The sequence below is a fragment of the Panthera onca genome, chromosome F2 (assembly GCF_046562875.1).
Source record: "Panthera onca isolate mPanOnc1 chromosome F2, mPanOnc1 haplotype 2, whole genome shotgun sequence".
Taxonomy (NCBI): domain Eukaryota; kingdom Metazoa; phylum Chordata; class Mammalia; order Carnivora; family Felidae; genus Panthera; species Panthera onca.
Genome location: NC_138356.1, coordinates 67,259,715 through 67,278,895, shown reverse-complemented (window position 1 = coordinate 67,278,895; position 19,181 = coordinate 67,259,715). Strand labels below are relative to the sequence as shown.

Below are 19,181 nucleotides of genomic sequence, written 5' to 3'. Positions count from 1 at the left end.
GGAAAAAAAGAAGGAAGGAAGGAAGGAAGGAAGAAGGAGAGAGAGAGGGAGGGAAGGAAGGAAAGAAGGAAGGAAGGAAAGGAAAGGAAGGAAGGAAGGAAGGAAGGAAGGAAGGAAGGAAGAAGGAGGGAGAGAGGGAGGGAAGGAAGGAAAGAAGGAAGGAAGGAAAGGAAAGGAAGGAAGGAAGGAAGGAAGGAAGGAAGGAAGGAAGGAAGAAGGAGGGAGAGAGGGAGGGAAGGAAGGAAAGAAGGAAGGAAGGAAGGGAAGGAAGAAAGGAAGGCAGGCTTCCAACAGAGCAGGGAGGATTTGTAGGATTTAGGTGAAGGAGAGGCTTTGGCTAGAAAAGACAAGAGCTTTCCTGGGGAAGGGACAATGTCAGCAAAGAGCATTTGGGAAGAGAAGGACCAATTAACGAAGGATTACAATCCTAAAGAGATATCAACATTCACTTGTAACCAAAAAGCCACATAGTAAAATAAAAGATACCAGTAACCAAAAGATTTTAAATATCTGGTAGTAAATTTCAGGAAACAATCATAGGCTTCCACATGTGATAAGAGCTTATCTTTTCAAGGCACTCTCCCACACGTGCTGTCACTAGTGCTACACCCCAACACCACTGAAATAGCAGTGTGGGTGTTCCTGCTCCATTAGAGTCAAGCTTGTATGTTTTGACCAAGTGACACGGTGAGTGAGTCCAGGGCTGGGACAGGACTATAACTCAAACTGCCTGGGTAAAACCCCAGCTCTACTACTTAGCTGCCGATTAACCTTGAGCAAGTTACTTAAACTCTCTGAACCTCAATGTCTTCATCTTAAAAGTAAGGATCATAATAAGTACATCATGAGGCTGCTTAAGGAGTAAGAGTAAGGTGGCCCACATGCCCCTACTTGTCTAGGAAAATCCTGGTGGTGTCCCTGGTGGCCTCTTTCACTCTGAAAATGGTCATCATTTGGATAAACAATTCTATGGTCATCCTAATTAGGTGAGATTTTATGTAAAGGGCTTAGTACATAAGTACATATTAATTATGTACCTATGATTAATATGTACATATTAAGAAGGCTCTTAATAAAGTTGATCTTCTCTTCCCTTCTCACTCATAACCCAGATCTCTGGTTATTTTTTCCACACACTTCCTCTTGCCAGTTCTTCAAAACAAGTCACCAGCTATTCCTTCTCTGGGAAAACTAGTGAACTGTGAAGTTACCGATAGATTCTGGACAAGGTCTTGGGTGTATCAGACGGGTTTTGGCTTCTCAAATATCAGCATTCTTTCCAGAGTTTGATAATCAAATCCATTAAAAAAGCAAAAAGCACTAAAATCCAACTCTGGCTTTAGGGCAGAACTTCTCACCCTCAACATTATTGACATTTTGGGCTGAATAATTCTTTGTTGCAGAAGGCCGTCCGTGCACCATGGGATGTCTAGTCGCATCTCTGACCTCCACCCACTAGATGCCAATAGTACCCCCACCCACATGAGACAACCAAAAATATTTCCAGACATTGCTAAATGTTTAGGGCAGGGAGGCAAAATTGTCCCTGGTTGAGAACCATTATTCTAGGGCACATAAGATTAACTTTTAGGGATGAAGCCCTATCCCTTGGGGATGAACACTCCAGTTGGGGCCAGAACTGCCTTGGCCACTACCTGCTCCATTCCTGGCTTATCCTTGTGGTACAGCGGCCGAGTTTCTATGTGCTCAGGAACCAGCCTACACCCAACCTCTGGTATATCCTCCCAAGAATGTAAAACGCTGAGGGCCAGGTGCTCGTAAGACTCCACCGTCTCATCTGCATGGAAGAAAAAGAAATAAAGACAGTTGTCAGCCATAAGCGCTTGCAATGGAACAGTGATGGGCTGTCGGGTGCACTTTTAAACTCTTCCTTAAAGGTTAAATAAATATATTGAGGCACAGGGAGAGAGCAAACGAGCAAAAGAGAACAAGGACAAAAAGAGAATGGAAAGAGGTAGGGGTGGAGTGAAGGGAAGGGAAGGGAAAGAGACAGGAGGTTTAGAAAATGGGAAGTGAGATGGGTTGAGAAGAAGACCAGAGAGCAGTCAAGGTCTCAGAGTCCGGGGCTCCATTTGCCCCTTGAATCAGATTTCTCTAGAGTCTATGAACTACAAGCTTGGCTTCAAGACACTGGAAAGGGTATATTTCCTGGAGATTTAAGATTGTTTGCTAATGCCATAGTGTGAGAGGGCCTGGTGAATCAGGGTGACCCTGTACAAGGCGGTGAAATCACACAATATGTGTGCATGGAGGTCTTGTCTTTCCTCATTGTTGCTCCTTTCTAGCAACACACCTGCTCATAGGAAAGGTTCTCTGCTCTGTCGTCTTATCAAAGAAGGCAATACGTAATAAAAACTACTGGTAGAAAAGGTACTTGCAAAAATAACACAAAAATTGTTGGAAAAAAATCAAATTGTTTTGGTAAAGTTCAGAATGGCCTAACTTGACATCTGGAAGTTGAGCTTGGTTTTAGAAAAAGGCCACACACACAGGCAGATCTCATAACAGCAATAATTACAATCAGTAAAAGTTGATGGGAATGAACACATAATCAATGAACTAAATCTTTTGTCATAAAGTTTAATCAGCCGAGTACAGATTTGATGAACATCCTTTCAGATTTCTGGCAGGCAAAAACATGGTTTCATCGTGAAATGTAGAATATGGACCAAGGAACGAAATTGGCTTTAATAGAGTATATTGTGAAAAAATATTTTTCTCAACAAAAATTCATTAATATGTTATTAACACACTATTCAAATGTCAAGTACTCTGCCTGCAAAAACTTTCCAGAAGTTTCTGAAGTCAAAATAACAAGGTGAAAAGAAATGTTGGCATCAAAGTGGTGGGATCAACATAACAGTGTGAAAAGATCCGGAAATACGTCCTTAATTGGGTTCTCTGCATCGGACGCTCTGAACCTAGGTTTTGCAGGTATGTAGCCTGGCACCTATGGATTTGCATCAAATGGACTGGAACGGCATTACAAGAATTGTTCTGCGTCGTTAAAGTAAACGTGGCTTTTCTTTTCTCGTCCAAAATTTAAGAAAGCCTCCCTGGGATCTTCCTGGTATGTCCCACTATGTTATACGGAAAATCTGCTTCTTGGTAGCGAAATAAGAGAGTTGCTGGTATAATATGTGTGAGGGTAATTTGGATCGTGTCCAATGATTTACCTTATATAATATTTATTTTGAGGTTACTGCCTAACCTTCCAACGCAACACTCCTATTTAGGTGATACGTGCTATAAAAATATCAGAAGTGTGCAAAAATATGTATGAGGAAGTTCATGGTAGCATTGCCCCCCCCCAAAACAATGGACACAATGTAAATAAAGGACACAGCCTTAAAAGGGAATATTATAAATAATAGTTCAAGGAACGAAGGAGAATTGTCATAACACCAGCATGCAGCATGCTTATTTCTGAATTTGAGGGTTAGGAGTGATTTTCTACCACGAGCATGAATTACTTTACAATAGATGATTGCAGTCCCCAGCCAGAAATACCACCGGAGCAGGCTTTTTAAAAGAAAAGCAACATCAGCAGGCTACACCGTGGGAGTTACCAGTGTCCTCCTCTGTGAAGACTGTTTTTCCAGAAAAGACCTGGTTTCCTATCTGTATTTTCCCAGGGCGAAAGTAGGGTCCATCCAGTTTATTGTCTTTGCAGAGCTTCGTGAGGATCTCGGTGGGTTTGGAGGTGTCTCTCCAGGCATTGTATCCTTCTCTGAAAAGAGGAAGAAGGATGGATAGGGTGAGGCCTGCCTTCCCCTGGGAGGATACCCTCAAGGTATCCAGTAAAAGGACCACCGAAGTAGGATCCGTGGTTTCCTTCCGATTTCTTGCTGCTCCATACACTTGGGGCTAATGTGTTTTGTTTTGTTTTCTCTCTTTGGTGGTCAATACCTCAGCATCTGCATGCTTGTATGAAAGGCAGGACTTCTGAGTAGCTTGACATAAAAGTCCACTAAGGTAGTTCTTGATTTTGGTTTTGTTTTTGTTTTTGTTTTAGCAATGTACCTTAAAAAAATTGAGGGGAAATTCACATAACATAAAATTGACCAACTCAGTGGCATCAGTACATTCATAATGTTGTGCAACCACTGTCCAGTTTCAAAAACTTTTCATCACCCCAAAAGAACACCTGTACCCACTAAGTGGTTGCTCCTTAATCCCTGCCTCTCCTCAGCCATTGGCAGCCAGCCATCTGTTCTCTGTCCCTATGGGTTTCTTGGCATGCAGTTCTGCTTTCGTCCTGTCCCTTGCAGAAGTGCCATTTGACTACTTCTTCTAAGAGGAAAGCCTAGCTCATCCCTTCAATTTCTTTGCTCCTTTCTCCCCCTCTTCCCCCACCAAAATCCTAGTGGAGGCTCATGTCACAGGTAGCGAGTCGGTGTGCTGTTTCTCTAATCAGGGATTTTCCTGGTGGTTAGTTTCTCAATCTTCCCAACCCCTTCTTCCCTTAAACACCAGCTGTTTGGTTAAAAAATATTAACTCGCAATGAAATGCTCCCTATGAGCCATGACCAAGACGAGCTTGACTTCTCTGCTCATTGGGACACAGGATCCATCAGAATGAAACTTAAGTATTTAAATAAATCAAAACATAACTATAAAGCAGTTTTCCTACATTGTGCCAGAGGCATAAGGATCCTGAAAACTTCATCCAAGCCATGCCCAGAGCCATACATACAGGCCTCCCCAGAAACAGGTGCTCTTGTTTGTTTTTGTTTGGGGGTGCTCTTGGGGGGGCTCTCATCTATTTGTGGTAAGTTTATTTCTTCTGAGAAAGAGAGCACAGGCATGAGTGGGGAAGGGGCAGAGAGAGGGAGAGAAAGAATCCTAAGCAGGCTCCATGCTGCCAGCACAGAGCCCCATGTGGAGCTCCAACCCACAAATCGTGAGCTCATGACCTGAGCCGAAATCAAGAGTTAGATGCTCAACTGAATGAGCCACCCAGGCGCCCCTATTTTTAAAAATGTACTGAATGAAGGTTGTAACTCCCTTGACTAAACTACCCTGCTCTCTGTTAGTTCTGCCATCAGGAAATTCTTCTGAACAGAAAAGACACCACACTGGCCTGTGGCTTCCTCCCCTGACTTCAGAGCGAGAAGAGCCAACCATTCTCTGAACGGCACCTTCTCAGGTACTTTGGATGTGTAAACACCCCGGGGCGGGGGCGGGGGTGTGTGTGTTATACATTCACCCGAGTCCCCAAAACTCACCTGGATTTCTAGGCTATCGAAATAATGATTTCAAAAAATACTTAATGACACTAAATTAGTGTCACTAATGCTCACAAGAGTAGGTGACAACAAGCAGCTTACAAAATGACATGGATAGATAGTATGAGGCCAACTTTGGGGGAAAATGGCATAGGAAAAATCCTGAAAGGAAATACTGCAGACTTTTTTTTATATAAGTTATGTCTGGGTGGAATCGTTTGAGCATAACTTTGTACTTTTCTGTATTTCCTCGATTTTCTGCAATGAGTACATGTTATTTTACATTCAAGAAAACTATTTCTAAAATTACGCCACGGAAATCTAATGAATGTTTTTATATTTTCCTGGCTGACATTCGTAAGATTTTTATTTTTTCTGGAGATAACAGATAAAACACACTTAAAGAAATATAGAGCTGATAGCTTATACTTTGAAATGAAGCAGAATTCAAAATCATCGTAAAGAGTGAGAGCTGGGTCCACTCCTCCCTCTTTGTAAGGCAGGGATAGCACCTCACGGGCTTGAGAGAACTGAATGAGGTGTAGTGTCTGCCATATCCTAAAACTCAGGAGAGTTCATTATAATTAACTGGGATTTGGGTATTTGTATTCTGCTAATAATTCTCCTAACATCAGTCTTCGCCAGGGAAGTCTGCCCACTGGGCCCGGCCAATTGAGTGAACGTGTATAATTTAGCTCTTGACTCTTGAAGACCCTGCCCTGGGTTCTAAATCAGCACTGCCTCCCCAGCCCCAACCCTGGAGTTCAGTGAACGATTTCCCCAACCAGCCCTGCTGACATGGAACCCCTCTGGCACATTCCAGCTGGCCTTCCCAGAGCAGGCCAGTGTGAGGCACGGCTGCTGAACGCCAGCAGTGCCCCCCCCCCACGCCCCCACCTCCCAGCTCCCCGCAGGAAGAACCTACATCTCGTACTGGCTCTGCAAGCCACAGATGGCTCGATGTCTGCTGTAGAAGCGGTTCTCCAGGTCGATCCGGGTCTCACCAATGAGGTCATCTGTCCCGATCATGTCATGGTCGTAGATGAGGATGGAGAGCAGGGACTCCTTTGGGAACATGGCCTGGATCTCAAATGACCTGTGGTCCAAGTAAAGGCATTAGGAGTCAACAACATCTGGCAACACAGGGAGCGTCTGCCAGCTCTGCTTTTAGCTAGCCTGTGGTTCATAAGAACTCGCTCAACACTCAGCAACTCAACGAATACTTAGCAGGTATTTATTTGGTTTAGCGTTTCATTGAGATTCGATCAATTTCCAATTCTGTGGTCAGTTTCCAGTAGCCCATAGTCTCCCCTTCCATGGGCTGCACCCTGCAATCATCCAGGGTGACGGCAAGATGGGTGTGAGAAATCTGGAGTGTTTGCTCTTGAACAGAACTGGCTTCCAATGTTTTTTTTTCTTTTTTTTTTTTTAAAGTAGGCTCCATGCCCAGCGGGGAGCCCATCGTGGGGCTTGAACTCACAAACCTGAGATCAAGACCCGAATGGAGATCAAGAGTTAGAAGTTCAAACGACTGAGCCACCCAGGTGTCCCCTAACTTCTAACTCTGGATTTGAATCTGCAACTTCTCAGGTTTAAAACTTTGGGAAAGTTATTTCATCCCTCTCAGCCTCCTTACGTGTAAGTGGGGATCAATATGTCTTCTTTGCAATATAGCATGGTCGTTACATGTGATATTGTTCACACAAACCACACATTTAGCGTCCAGGTATTCAACTGGTCCCCAATCATTGCCATTCCCTTTCCCCTTCATTGTTCCTTTGTCAGGGAACGTCAGCTGAGTTTGTTTTAAATGAAAACCCCTCTGAAGATGGAAAATCCCAAAAACAGAATTGCAGGACTACAAAGCCATCTCTGGAAAATTCTGAGCCCCTCGACAACAGAGACCTACCTGCCTCCTTCAGCTGCACTGCTGAAGCCCTTGCTTTTCCTGCAGAGAGCACACAATTGAATGTTCCTCTGAACTGGAAGGGATCTCAGGGATCAGCATATCCAACCTCTTCACTTTACAGATAAGGAAATTGACACCCAGAGAACATAAGTGACTTGCCTGCACCTGACCATTAATCAGGTCAAACTAGGATCAGTGCCAGCTCCCTGACCCCTAGCTCTAAGCTCATTCCCTGATGCCACACCAATGCAAGGTGCTGAAAGGAAAAACAGTGCTGTGGGGTTTCCTGGGACAATGTGTTATCCATGCTGCTGAGCATTAGAGGAGATAATTAAGAAATACGTTTTGAGTGGATTTGGCGAAGTGTCTTCTCGAAAGCACAGTCAAGGATGCACCAGTGTTCTCCAGCTGTTTCTAACTCTGGCTGCCCTGGGACAGGTAGGGTGGGCTGGTCTGTGAGCGAGGGGCCAAGAGGAGAAGGGGAGGAAGGGAGAACGGAAGGCCCCGTTACTTCCTTCCACGTCCGCAGGCCTGTCTGGGCTGCTGCCTTGCGGTCAGACCCACTTAGCCCTGGCTTTCACCCTCCACTGTGGCAGCCACTGCAATCCTAGCACAGCCCTGAGCCAATTAACCCTCTCCCGAGAGAAAGAAGCAAAAACACCACAGCTCCACTGACTGTAACAGACTCGGCAGGTCTAGAGATAGGGCTGTGCGGGGAAGAAACCCACATGTCTTCCACTGGAAGGCACAGCATTGCCTGGGGCTCCAAGATGTCGATTCCCAACTATACTTGATATTCTGGACGTGTCTCACAGGGAAGTCTCCAGCCACTATCTCTGGGGCTGGCTGTCACACAGCTGCTACCAGCAAGGAAGACTTGTTAAGTGCTTAACTACCCTAGCAACCATGACAGAAGACCCAGTTGCTTTGGTCCGTCTTCCCAAGTGGAGTGTTCATAGATTAACCTCTCCTGACTTTTCACTGGAGTGTCATTAAAAGAGCTACCCAAAATAGCTCACCATGGTTGGACTTCCAGTCACTGGGGGAAAAGCTAGGCTTATATCAACTTGTGTGTCAATGAGATACTACCTCTAAATATAACGGCGGTTGAGAAATGAGGAGGCCTTGGGACACCTGGCTGGCTCAGTCAGAGGAGCATGCGACTCTTGATCTCAGGGTTGTGAGTTTGAGACCCACGTTGGGTATAGAAATGACTTAAAAAAAAAAGAGAGAGGGAAAGCATCATGAAATGGGTAAAAATGGAGCCTTATTGAAACATTTCAGTACCTCTAAGCTTCAGAGGAAAGATGTCCCATTCATCCATTCTTTTATGTATTCATTTGTTCATTTGACGTTTATTATGCACTCACTGTGTGCCAGGCACTGTGAGTTAAGAAAATGAGGAAATGCCAAAGTCTGTGGACATGCACCACCTCAGGATGATGCAGAGTGGCAGGGCCCATTAAATCCGACTGGAAACTGAAGGTTCATCCATCCATCTGTTCATTCATTCATGCATTCTTTCTACAAATACTTGCTGAGCATTTATCTGCTCTGTTGTAGGTCCTAGGGATGCAGCATTGAAAAGACTAGACCAAGTCCCTGCTCACATGGAGCTTACCCTCTTGTGGGGAAATGAGCGACAGCCAAAAAACACAGAAGCATATCAAGGTATGTCAGAGACTATGAAGGAAAGGAAAGCAGGCAAGGTGCTGGGGGCATCACGGGGTGGAGCCTGTGACATCCTCATTCAGTGAGGTCGCAAAGAGGGATTCCCCAGACCCCAGGTCAGGCACAGGGGCCCTCTACTTTGCCTGCTGGAACACGCAGGACTGAGCCAGCAAATTCTGTCCCTGAGTAACAATGAGAAACGCATCCAACAAAACATCTATGCATGGAGGGCTTCCAGAAGAGGTACCACCGTGCCAGAGGCTGGAGGGAATATTCCATCATCCTCTTCTTTTGTTTACCACAGCCATAAACGGGGGTCATGAAACCAGTCTAATTCATGGCACTGAAGCAGCTAATAAAAAGTGACTACAAAGGACCTGGGAAATGAAGTGCTAGTTACAGAAAAGGAAGGCAATAATAAAGGTCATCTCTGCATCAGGGAAGCAAGGGCAAGTTTCCCTGGCACCACTGTTTTACTCATTCTCATTAATGGGAACAGGCAAGATCATTTATTGCTTCATTTCCTCCAGAGCAATAAAGTGTTAAAAGGTTGGTTCTGATCAAATGTCAGAGCGCCCACTGTGATCACCAAAGTGTAAATGAACCTAAATGAGGCTGATGGAGAGTTCATCTCACGCTCCTTGTTATGCAAGAAAAAGAGAAATTGAATAAAGTTAGGACGAATCCATTGCTAAAATGATTATCACGGGGGAGAGGAAGGAAGCAAATGTGTTCTGAGTATCAACTATGTGCTAGTGGGGACAACGTGCTGTATGTTTAATCATTTAAAGGTCACTGGGAGTCAAGTGTCATTATTAGTGTTTGATCGAAAATCTGGGATCAGAGAGGTTAAGTCTCCTGCATAAAGTTACACAGCCTATACGTGGCAGAACGTAACCCACATCTACCTGACTCCATAGGTAGCAGGTCCACAAACCCAAGGAGGGAACACAAACATGTGCCGCCTCCTGTTAGAAGACAAACAGGGGCAGTAGGGTTGCTGTGAACTGGAGAACACCTCATCCACCTGAACGTGCACAAATGCAACGCCTGTTGTAACACTTCGCAGGAAAGCAAAACACAAGCAGAGGACACAGTCCAATTGGTTTACTTCAGGGGTCACCTCAAACGAGCTGCAAAATTATAGGATGGAAAATCCCTTTGATAGGAGACAAAAGACCAAAGGTGTGGCCCCTTCTCCCCTACTCATGAGCTGTGTGAACTTGAATAAGTTTCTAAACCTTTCTGGGCTGCACTTGCCTTTTGTAAAAAGGAAATCTCTCTGTCCAAAGGAAGGAGGCTGAATCTGATGACCATTCAAGGTGCCTCTTAAATTTGAGATCTAGGAAAACCATTCTTGGAAAACTATGGGCATAACCAAATTCCTAAAGGGACCAAGGAAAGAATCTGGCCCTTCTCCACTAAGGTTAGGTTTGATTGGCTGTTACCAAAGGCAGAGGTCAGCTCTTAACCTCTTGCCACATTCACTCAGACATACAACATACACAGCAGTCCCCCCACAGAAACACAGCAGGAGCAAATGCACACAGGACGGCACATCATGACCCAGATAGCCACTGACCTTCCAAATACTGGGTTCAGTTGTTTGGGGATGTATTTGTCCCGGTCTTTGATTTCTGTTTGGCCAAGCTTGATCACAATGTAGGGATCTGCTTTGCCGTCTGGATCAGCGGGGCTGAGATTAAATGCCTGAAGAGGAGAAAGAGAACCCTTGTGGCCCAGTGGTTCTCAACATTGCCTGCACACTCAGATCACCTGGGAGTTTTAAAAAATATGGATGCCCGCGTTCCATCCGCAGATTCTAATTTAATCGGCCTTGAGCTTTGGGACTTTTAGAAGCTCTCTAGATGATTCTAGTGTGCAGCCAAGGTTAAGAGCCACCGCTTTAGCCTCTCCATTCTGCCGCTGAAAGAAAACTTACCAGCTTTTCTCAAGTCGAACCTTCCCTAGAGTCATCTGCCCAGTGGAAAGTAGCACTTGACAGAGTAACGAGCACCAAGCTGGACAGGAGCCAGAAGGCATGACTTTGAGTTCTGATCCCATGTCTTATGTGATCTTGGGCATCTATCCGTAAAATCATGGGGAAGGGGGCACCTAAAGGCTCACCCCACAACTGATGGGCTCTGAATCCATGACTCCATCAGGCCTGCATTTAGCACTGGCCAGGTGAGTAATGGTCTGTTGCTCAGAGTGAGGTCTGCTTCCAGACAAGCTGGGCCTTAACTCACCACAGGGAAATGCTTTGTAAGGGAAGACCCGGCGAGGGGGCTGGAGAGGAGTGATAAAATGGAGAAATTCTGCAGAGATGAGAGCTGAGTGAGAAACGATCCTATTTTTAGGACTCTGGCCTACAGATGGAATGTATAAGCACACAAAGCTCTATTTTCCAGGATGTTCATTTGGGCACTGTTTAAGAGCCACATTTGTAAACAACCCGTGTGTCAATTACTTAGGGAGAAACTCAATCCAAAACACCCCTTTCCTCATTTGCTCTCGTCATATCACCGAATTTTAATTCTTTACGTAGCAGTTATCTCCGACATTCATCTCATTTATCCGTTCCTCTGTTGATTTTTTATGCTGTCTTCATCCCCACACCACCCCTGGCTGGTATGTAATCTCCATCAGGGCAAGAGCACGGTCTATCGCATTCATTATATCATCTCCAGGACCTAGAACAGCGTCTTAGGATTTGTTGAAAGGATGAATAAACGGATACTACATTAATTCAAGAAAACACTAGGTGGCTACTACAAAAAAGAGGAACACCTGTATGTACTGATCTGGAAAATATCCAGGTGATACTTAAAAAAAAAAGAGAGAGATTAGTATGTAATGCATGAAGCAAGACTCTGTTAAGTAAATACTTGGATGTAGCTATAGGCTAGTATAAATACAGTTGATTCTTAAAAACATGGGTTTAAACTGTGCAGGTCCACTTACACATAGGTTTTTTTTTTTCAATAAATACAGCATAATACTGTAAATGTATTTTCTATTCCTTATGATTTTTTTAAATGTTTATTTATTTATTTTGAGAGAGAGAGAGAGACAGCACGAGTGGGGGAGGGCAGAGAGAGAGGGAGTGAGAGAATCCCAAGCAGGCTCCACACTGTCAGCACAGAGCCCGACGTGGGGCTCAAACTCACAAACCGTGAGACCATGACCTGAGCTGAAATCAAGAGTGAGACACTTCACCTACTTTACTGTAAGAATACAGTATATAATACAAATGATATACACAATACATGTTAATTGACTGTCTATGTAATCAGGAAGGCTTCCGGTCAACAGTGGGCTATTAGGAGGTAAGTTTGGGGGGGTCAAAAGTTATACATGGATTTTCCACTAAGAGGGGTTGACACCCCTCACCACTATGTTGTTCAAGGGTCAACTATAGATCTGGATGTGTTTACATATTCATAAGAAAAGTAAGTTATTTCTGGGCATAGAATTGCAGAGGTGAGGAGATTTGATTTCTTTTTCGATGTAACTTTTTTTTTAATTTTTTTTTATTTTTTTTTTTTTTAAATTTTTTTTTTTTTAACGTTTATTTATTTTGGGGACAGAGAGAGACAGAGCATGAACGGGGGAGGGGCAGAGAGAGAGGGAGACACAGAATCGGAAACAGGCTCCAGGCTCTGAGCCATCAGCCCAGAGCCCGACGCGGGGCTCGAACTCACGGACCGCGAGATCGTGACCTGAGCTGAAGTCGGACGCCCAACCGACTGAGCCACCCAGGCGCCCCTCGATGTAACTTTTAAGTCGTATTATTTTTTACATTTTTGGATGTTTTATTAAACGAAATTAACTTATTATTTAGTTCGTTGATTAAATCTTAGCGTGAGAGAGCAAATCACACAATCACTGTTACTAGCACTGCCAGTGAAACTCACTGACTGTCCCTAATTGCAGGGAATCTATCTTCTCTGCAACCAGGGCCACCACCGACTTACTCTCCATTTGTCCAAGCCCCGCCCGTCCTCCAGTTCCAGCCCACACCCTCCCACCCCCATGCTGCTTCCTGAGCAGGAGCCTCATCCGTACTCCTGGCCTTTGTCTATAGGATACCAGACACACGAAATGCGTGCTGTGGATATTTGCCGAATGAGCAAATAAATAATAATCCTCTCCAATCTCTGTGGTCCAAGATATTTCTCCCTCTCCTTCCTACTGTTCCTACCCTCTATTTCTGGATTCCCCAAAATACGTTCCAGAGAACCATAGTTCTGTGGGATTTTCTGCAGAGGGGGGAATGAAGGTGTGGGGCAAGAAGTTTAGGAAATGCTGCTAAATATTCAATAGTTAAATAGGCTTCTTTCCTTCTGGAATTCTCTCATACCTTGAATGTGCTAATGGGCTTTGTGCATCTCAGGGGTTGGGAAAGGGAAAAATTATTATGTGCACTATTTCTCAAAGTTATTTGAACACAGGGTCTGTTTCCTGAGGAATCCATATTAATGATCTCTCCCATGCCATGAGTGACCTCCTGAACAAAATGTTGAAAAGGTAGTCTAAACTATCCTATGGGTGGGTGTTTAATATAGATGACCCAGAACTGCCAATGATTCTTTATAAGTACTTCTAATCTTTCCAACTAGATTGTCACTTCCTTGAGGGCAGAGACCTTGTTTTGTTTTGTTTTGTTTTGTTTTGTTTTGTTTTGATCACCACATCCTTGATGATTAGAACATGCCAGACACATGGTGCTGCAGAGGACACATGGAGACCGCATCATGGAAAGGCAACATTTTCATTTTCCCTGAGTATTAGCAAATAATTTATCTTTGTTTTATGCTTCATTTATGTTTCTAAAAAAGGGTGTAGGCAATTTAAGCAAGGACTTGGTATAAAATAAGACTACTGCAATCAAATAAGATTATGAAAATCAACTCCAAGGGCAGGAGATGAAAACAAATACATGAGCCACAAAGGCTCAGCAGAGATTTGCTTTGATTGAACATTAGATCTGGCCCCAAGCTTCCAGGCAATCAGGTCAAAAAGTTTCATAATCAAAGTGTAGTGCTCTCAACCAAGAAACAGACTCTTAACTGTAGAGACGAAACTGCTGGTTGCCAGAGGGGAGGCGGGTGGGGGGACGGGGGGAAGAGGGGATGGGGATTAAGGAGGGCACTTGTCCTGATGAGCACCGCGTGATGTATGGAAGTGTTGAATCACCAAATTGTACACCTGAAACAATATTACACTGTATGTTAACTAACTGGACTTTAAACAAAAACTTACAAAAAGAAAAAAAAGTGTAGTGCTCTCGTTATCAGAAAGCAAGAAGCCTAGAGCAGAAGCAATATTTTTCTTGCAAATACACTTGAAATGAAATTTCTCACTGCAACAGTGGAGAGGCATCGCCACGGGGGAGGACTTCACAGGGACGGCTGCCCTGGTCGGCCCTGGTTCTGCTCTCTTGCCTGTGAGCTTCCTGTTCCAGCCTTAATTTGGTTTTCTCTCCAGCTATCAGGCAACCACAGAGAGCAAATGAAGCCACCCAGAGCTGTCTTACCTGCCCGGGAAGTATCTTCCGTAAGTGAAAAGCCAGCAAATGTGCATGTTACCAACCAAACTTCATACCCCTGTTATGGTTTGCAGTGTGTGTTCTCAAAATGCTGTGTTGAAGCCCTAACCCTTAATGTGACTGTATTTGGAGATAGGGCCTTTAGGGAGCTAATTAAGGATCTATGAGGTCATAAGGGTGGTGCCCAAATCCAACAGGACTAGTGCCCTTATAAGAAGAGGAAGAGATACCAGGTCTCCCCTTCCCTGTCTGTCTGTCTGTCTCTCTCTCTCACACTCTCTTGCTCACTCACTCACCCTTGCTGTGTGTGCATGTGTGTGTGTGTGTGTGTGTGTGTGTGTGTGCGCATACATGCGCACAGAAGAAAACCCATGTGAGAACACAGTAAGGAGGTGGCCATTTACGAGCCAGGAAGGGACACCTTACCAGAAACCAACTCTTATGGCTTGATCATGGACAACCTTGATCATGGACTTCCAGCCTCCAGATCCATGAGGAAATAAATGTTTGTTGTTTAAGTTACCCAGTCTGTGCTATTTTGTTACGGCAGCTGGAGCAGATTAAGACAGTCCCTCAGAGTAAACAAGGGTGGCTTACCGCGACAATGTACACCCTGATCAGGACTTTGACCGGGTGGTTGGGAGGAACCCCTTGCTGGATTCTCAGCTGCCCACAGTCCTCAATGCTGGAATCCGTGGGGCTCTTGTAGATGCAGAAGGAGCCCTGGAACCGCAAAGCATGACTCAGTGAAACAAGACGGTCATGTGGCCATCAAAAGCCATCGAGGGCATAGTGCTGGGAAAATGAGCATCGCCTGGGACCCAGCATGACCTGGGCTGGCATTACCCTTGCCTCTGGGTGTCCTCAGGCAACTCATGTAACCTGCTTGTATCTGAGCTTCTTCACGGGACATCAGGGAATCGGTATTGGTGCAGTGACACCCTCCTCACATTGTCACGTGAGGAACATAAACAGGAGCATCAGATAGGATGCTGAGTACCTTATACAAAGGGGCACTGAGCTCGTACTTTCTCCCACCACCTCCTTCAAGCCTGACTGCAGTATTTCCTATTTTCAGATGCCACCACTGAGGCTCAGGGAGGTCAAGTATAAGATCATGAAGCTAGCTAGGATTATGAAGAGTGGTGAACTGCGGTACCTACACTATTTCCAACGTGCTGCCCTGCATCACATGGCCCAGCACACCGCAGTTCAGAGTAAGTGCCGACCCCTGCTTTGTGGTACTGCCACCAGGAGTCTGCCAGAATGAAGGGCTAGTGTTGTTTGATGGTTTAATTATCCAATTGGTAGATCTGTATAGATCATATATTGGGCAGGTCAGGGGTGGAAGAAGCAAAATAAAATTCAGTGATCCTTTTAGGTAACAACTCTATCTCCTTATATCCCATCAGACTGAGTTCCAACTCACCTCCCTGGCCACAAACCAAATATCTCAAAAGACAGGGCTAAGCCTTATTGAGTTCTAGAAAGGGTCTTGTGTAAAGACTAAGGGATTTTCTTACACACTTCCCACACCGCAGTCTCATTAACAGAACTGAGTCATATCTGACATTTTACAGACAGGAGACACAAATAAAAGAGTTAACTTGGAACTTGCCTTAAACTTCCCTATGACCCGGTCCCCATCGAGGCCATGGTCATCCTCTGTAGATTTGCCTCTGAAGAGTTCAAAGGTTTTCACCCAGTCTTCAAAATGGTTGAATTCACTCTCAAGGTCACCATCATATATCTTTAGGGAGAAGGGAGAAGAGTAAGATCAGAGGAAGGAAGGCCCAGGACTGATTAAATGAGAAATGCCAAGATTCTCCAAAACCAGCCTTGATATACACCCACTGGAAAAATCTAACAAGCCACTGTTAATTTATTATTAGCAAGATAAGGAATATGATTGAGTCAGCACTCCTAGAACTAGCTACCACTCTGAAATTTATAAAACCTTTTGGATGAACTTTGAAGTTCCAACAAGTGTGGCTACACCAAAATTAAAAAAAAATTTATATGGCTATAAATATGAGAAACTTTTTTATAGTGAATTGATGTCATTTGGTTGTTGGACATAGACTAATATTCTGAAGACATTCAAATCAGTAAATGTTCATTAAGCACCTAATTCTTTACACATAAGGTGACAGAATATATGTTTTTGTTACCATACATACAGTCATGGATTTTTCAAGTGTGAAGTTATGTATATACACTTTAGAAATGCAAAATCAAGTTGAGTTTTAGGTTTGGTAATATAATTGAATCACATAGTCAAATTTCCTATCAAAATTACTTATCCAAATTTGTTATATGTAATTTTCATACTCCCAATTTTTTTTCTTTTTTTTTAAAGTTTACTTATGTATTTTGAGATAAAGAGGGAGAGAGTGTACATGCACATGAGCAGGGGGAAAGCAGAGAAAGAGGGAGAGAGAGAGAATACCAAGCAGGCTCCATGCTGTCAGTGAAGAGTCCAATTCAGGGCTCGACCCCAAGAACCATGAGATCATGACCTGAGCCAAAATCAAGAGTTGGATGCTTAACTGACTGAGCCAACCAGGAGCCTCAATGCTCCCAATTTTCATATTCATAAATATGCCTCTAGCTAATAGCCTCTGACTAATGTTAAGATTGGTTTGACAGAGCTGACTGTAGGGAGAGTTAAAAGTCCTGCTATTTTGATCATGTTTTGAGCATGATAATGTCCATCTCTGAGAGCTGAGCCAAGGGGAACTCATCCACTGCAAATTACCTTGCTGGATCCAAGTTAACCAATATAAGTTATGCCCCTTCTTAATATGAGGACATAGAAAACAGAAAATTAGCAAGCTCCATTGTTTGGGCTTGCATGCTTGTTAAGGTTCATTTCTCTGCATCCATGATTATAATGAAGACAAAGGAAGTTAGTTCAGACAAAGGCATTACTAGGGTTGACTGACGCAATAACAGAACCCGCCTCCAGAGCCTCCCACCCCATCCATGGCCAAGAGGGCTGTGTCCACACACTTGCAAGACCGCCAGGTTGGGGATTTCTTCTTTGAGTTTCTTCTTGAGCATTTTGTCTTTCTTCTTCTTTGGTCCATCTTCTATATTCACCACCACCTCGTCTGGTTTCACCCCTGTGGGTATTTAATGGAAATTGTTAGGCTTCTCAGGGCTGTTGAGAAGGAACAAAGTCAAACTCCCTCTTTCCTTTTGTTCTGGCATGTATGTCATGACTTTTGTTTCCAAAAAGAAATAGCAACATTTCGCTGCAGGATTGGGAGGAGATGTCACTCACATAGCAATGCAATGACATCAGATCCCCCCCGGGGCCAGGCAATGTGCTGGCCTGTCCTGGTATATGTAGGAATTCATTAAACTAGGCACAGAGAGGGAAGTAAGTAAGCTGCCCAGTCATCCAACTAGCTAAGAACAGACTCAAGTTGGACAGCCTCCAAAGCTTTTAGTTGTATTTCCTCTTAGATCTGCTTAGGGACTTGAGATTCAACTAGTTCAGCAACCTGAGGCTCGATATGCTAAGGGTCTTGCAGCAAGTCACAAATGTAGTTAGAGAGATTACTCAGGAATCTTCCAGGAGCAGTCTCTAAGGAAAAGACCGCCTGAAGCAGACCCCTGGCTCTGCTATTTTCCAGCCATGTAATCTTGAGCGGGCTCCTCAACCTCTTTGAACCTCTGGTTCATCATCTGCAAAGTGAAGATACTATTGCTAATGTCATGAGGCTGGTCTTGGGATTAAATCTGCCAATTAGGAGTGGCCCAAGGAACCGAGTGAGCCTGGTTCTGGTTTTCCTATTTCTCTCAAGCTCACCTGAAACAGCACCGGCCACTTGCTGTCACTACTGATTTTAGGCCAAGGCCTACCCTTGTAGGTCATTTCAAATCCCGGCCTCTTTCATCTGAATTTCTACCAAGCCAGATCTACCCGATCCTCGTAAACTGGGTTGGGAACCTAAAATCCAGGTCGCCTCTATGAAAGCTCACCACACCGGTGCTGGCCCGTCACGCCAGCTTCCTCCTGCTTTTGCCCTGCTGTTTCTACATCAAGGCAGGAGCCAGAGGGGCGGTTCCAGCACTGAACTGAGTTCAGGAGCCCTGGGACCTGGTCCCAGTCCAGCTCAAATTAGCTACGTGACCTTTATACGGTATTGTTCTTTATACAGAGATTGTTACTCACTTGGGAAACGAGGGAGCAGAGAACTACCATGCTTCTCACTGCTTCCTTTTAGAAATTTTCTCTCCCCAGTGGGAGATTCCACACTCACATACCTGCAGGACAGCACCTTACCTGCATTGCCTCTTTTCTCCGTGGGATTGCTCTCCTTCTCCTTTGAGAGAAGAAGGAGACAAGATTATGACACTGCCATGCCTCATGTGTGGGTCCTGACTGCAAACAGCCCCTCTGCATTCTGAGAGATGCCATCCTAAAAGACTATGCAAACTGTCCCCAAGTGAAGTCTCGCTGACAGACCTGGAACCTGACTACAGCGAGATGGCCGGCCCTATGGAAGAGGTGCCCCCGTGTCCAAGAAAAGAGCCAGCAAGCTGCACACTTCCTTGTCTTCTGTGCCCAGCCCCTTCTCAGCTACTACCTCTCTCCCCCTATTTTTCTACCTCTCTGGAATATCATCCAGTCTGCACCATGGATCTTACCTGCTGTCATGCCAGGCCATGGGGTTGTCCCAGGGGTAGGGGAGGTTAGCAGAGCAAGGGGAGAGGGCTGAGCCCTCCCTAGAGGTGGTCGTGCAGCAGCAGGAGGGAGTTGGGAGGCAGGGACCACCATTTGGTTTGTTTA

General features: G+C 44.7%; 1 protein-coding gene across 2 annotated transcripts in view; it reads right to left on the bottom strand.

The window, feature by feature from the left end:
* FER1L6 (fer-1 like family member 6) overlaps nucleotides 1-19,181 on the bottom strand; it is a 164,766-nt gene that overhangs the window by 23,098 nt on the left and 122,487 nt on the right. For both annotated transcript variants that reach the window (XM_060611264.3, XM_060611265.3), the window contains exons 28-35: nucleotides 18,675-18,714; nucleotides 17,393-17,505; nucleotides 15,999-16,130; nucleotides 14,978-15,103; nucleotides 10,412-10,539; nucleotides 6,175-6,345; nucleotides 3,591-3,751; nucleotides 1,656-1,798 (exon numbers count right to left, since the gene is read on the bottom strand). In XM_060611264.3, the coding sequence (XP_060467247.3) occupies nucleotides 1,656-1,798; nucleotides 3,591-3,751; nucleotides 6,175-6,345; nucleotides 10,412-10,539; nucleotides 14,978-15,103; nucleotides 15,999-16,130; nucleotides 17,393-17,505; nucleotides 18,675-18,714 (1,014 nt within the window). The remainder of the gene's footprint in view (nucleotides 1-1,655; nucleotides 1,799-3,590; nucleotides 3,752-6,174; nucleotides 6,346-10,411; nucleotides 10,540-14,977; nucleotides 15,104-15,998; nucleotides 16,131-17,392; nucleotides 17,506-18,674; nucleotides 18,715-19,181) is intronic.